The sequence below is a fragment of the Palaemon carinicauda genome, chromosome 36 (assembly GCF_036898095.1).
Source record: "Palaemon carinicauda isolate YSFRI2023 chromosome 36, ASM3689809v2, whole genome shotgun sequence".
Taxonomy (NCBI): domain Eukaryota; kingdom Metazoa; phylum Arthropoda; class Malacostraca; order Decapoda; family Palaemonidae; genus Palaemon; species Palaemon carinicauda.
Genome location: NC_090760.1, coordinates 56,104,819 through 56,107,126, shown reverse-complemented (window position 1 = coordinate 56,107,126; position 2,308 = coordinate 56,104,819). Strand labels below are relative to the sequence as shown.

Genomic DNA, 2,308 nt, shown 5'->3' with positions numbered 1-2,308 from the left:
AGGATCGCAAAGATGCACTGTTAGTCAATTTGTTAGAGGTTAAGGAGCTCTGCAAGAAAGGGGTATTTACATTGACAAAGTTCAGCAGCCCTTGTGTGGAGGTTATGTCATCGATCCCGAGGGAGTGGTACAGTAGGAGCACCTCAGAGCTTATAGAGGGATCAGAGTCACATAAGACAAAGGCTTTAGGAGTACAGTGGGACTTGGCCACTGATGAGTTGGGTGTCCGAGCAGAGCTAATATCAGTTCCAAGGACTAAGCGGGACCTGTTGTCAGCCATAGACTCGATTTACGATCCACTCGGAATATTAGCGCCAGTTTTAATCGAGGGTAGGGTCATCATGCAGGACCTCTGCTGATTAAAGATAGCTTGGGACATGGAGTTGGACCCTGACACTACGGACCGTATCAAGGCGTGGGGAAAGAGGCTGAGCCAGACCAGCGGGACAAGTGTGCCCAGAAGCCTGAAGGTTATTCCATGGGAATCAGCCACCCTAGTACATTTGCATTTGTTCTCAGATGCAAGCGTCATGGCTTTGGTAGTAGTGGCATACTTGCGGGTCTCGGATCCATGGGGAAACGTATCTTGCAGATTCATCATGGGAAAGGCAAGGGTAGCACCATTGAAGCATGTTTCAGTGCTCCGACTAGAACTTAGTGCAGCGGTACTGGCCGTAAGACTAGGAAGCACTATTCTGACCATGATAGATTTCAGGGTAGATGGGGTCTATTATTGGACCGACTCAACAACCGTCTTGCGATACATTAGGAATGATCAGGCCAGATACCAGACATTTGTGGCAAACCGTGTCTCTATGATAAGGGAGGGCAGTGATCAGAAAGAGTAGAGGTATGTTAACTCTGAGTGGAACCCAGCAGACGATGCAACACGTTCCAAGCAGTCCGAAAGGTGGAGAAAAGGGCCGGTGTTTTTGTTGAATGAGGAGTGTTTCTGGCCAACTGAGCCAGCTCAAATGTCAGATGGTGTGGAAGGATTAGAAGTTAAGCGTGAGATAAGACCAACAGGAACTAGAGGCTACCAAATAATTAGTTTCAGGATTGGGACAGACATCAGACAAACAGGTATGTATAAAATCATCCACCACTATTCCAGGTGGATCAAGCTCCTTAGAGCTTTGGGTTGGTTGTTGCTATTTGCTAGGTACATTATTTATAAACACAGGCAGCTGCTCAGCGAGCTAGATATGCATTTGTCCACCGAAATTATTAGCTTGGCAGAGACGGTGGTAGTACAGGTAACACAGCATGTTGATTACGAGTTAGAGATAGAGAGCCTTGAGAAGGGAGGAACTATTAGGGCATCTAGCTCCCTAAGAAGGTTGAAACCAATCCTGAGAAATGGGCTTCTGTGCGTTGGAGGTAGGTTATCTTCGGCAAATATCTCTCCAAGCGAAAGGCATCCAATTATTTTCCCGTATAAAGGCCACTTGACAGACATGGTGATCCAGTATTATCATGAGCATTCTAACCATATGGGTGTAATGCATGTTTTGAGCCTGATGAGGGAGAAATTTTGGGTAATTAAGGGCCATGCAGCAGTGCGACGCGTGCTGAGTAGATGTGTCAGGTGTCGCAGGGCACATGGAAAGGTTATCGAGCAGCTAATGGCCGATCTACCACCTGATCGTGTGGAGTCGGGGAAACCCCCATTTTATCGCACCGGGGTGGACCTTTTTGGGCCATTCTTCGTAAAACGAGGCAGAGCATAGATGAAACACTGGGGAGTTATATTCACTTGCTTGAACATGAGGGCCATACACTTGGAGGTGGCCTTAAATCTCACATCAAATTCATTCATTAGTGCAGTCAGGAGGTTTTTGGCTTGTCGTGGTCAGGTCAAGACAGTTAGATGCGACTTCGGCACTAATATTGTGGGATCGCGGAAAGTTCTCGACTCCAGTTATGAGTTCTTGGCAGGAAACAAGGTGCGCAATGAGTTGCTCGGGTGTGGGGTGGAATTTATTTTCAATCCTCCCGGCGCCTCACATTTTGGAGGAGCATGGGAGCGGTTGATAGGTACCATGAGGAGGGTCTTAGATATAGTCTTGGGGACACAGCAACTGGATTATGAAGGGCTATGCACACTCTTTTGTGAAGTGGAGGCAACGGTTAACCGTAGGCCCCTTACTGTTGTCACCTCAGACAGTTGAGACCCGGTTCCACTCACACCGAAAAAGCTTTTAAACATGGGAGATTCGCCTGTAGGCTGCGGCGTTGCAATAGGTGGCCACTCTAAGCAAAGATGGAAGCAGGTGCAGCATATGGCTGAGCAGTTCTGGGCCCGTTG

The 2,308-nt window shown here is 47.9% G+C and overlaps 1 protein-coding gene across 1 annotated transcript; it reads left to right on the top strand.

Annotated features, from left to right (window-relative positions):
• Nucleotides 1-974: 974 nt before the first annotated feature.
• LOC137628645 (uncharacterized) lies at nucleotides 975-1,730 on the top strand. The gene has a single exon (XM_068359798.1). The coding sequence runs from the start codon at nucleotides 975-977 to the stop codon at nucleotides 1,728-1,730; it is 756 nt and encodes a 251-aa protein (XP_068215899.1).
• Nucleotides 1,731-2,308: the final 578 nt, after the last annotated feature.

Coding starts and splice junctions, on each gene's coding strand:
- LOC137628645 (XM_068359798.1), top strand. CDS start 975: ATGTCAGATGGTGTGGAAGGATTAGAAGTTAAGCGTGAGATAAGACCA.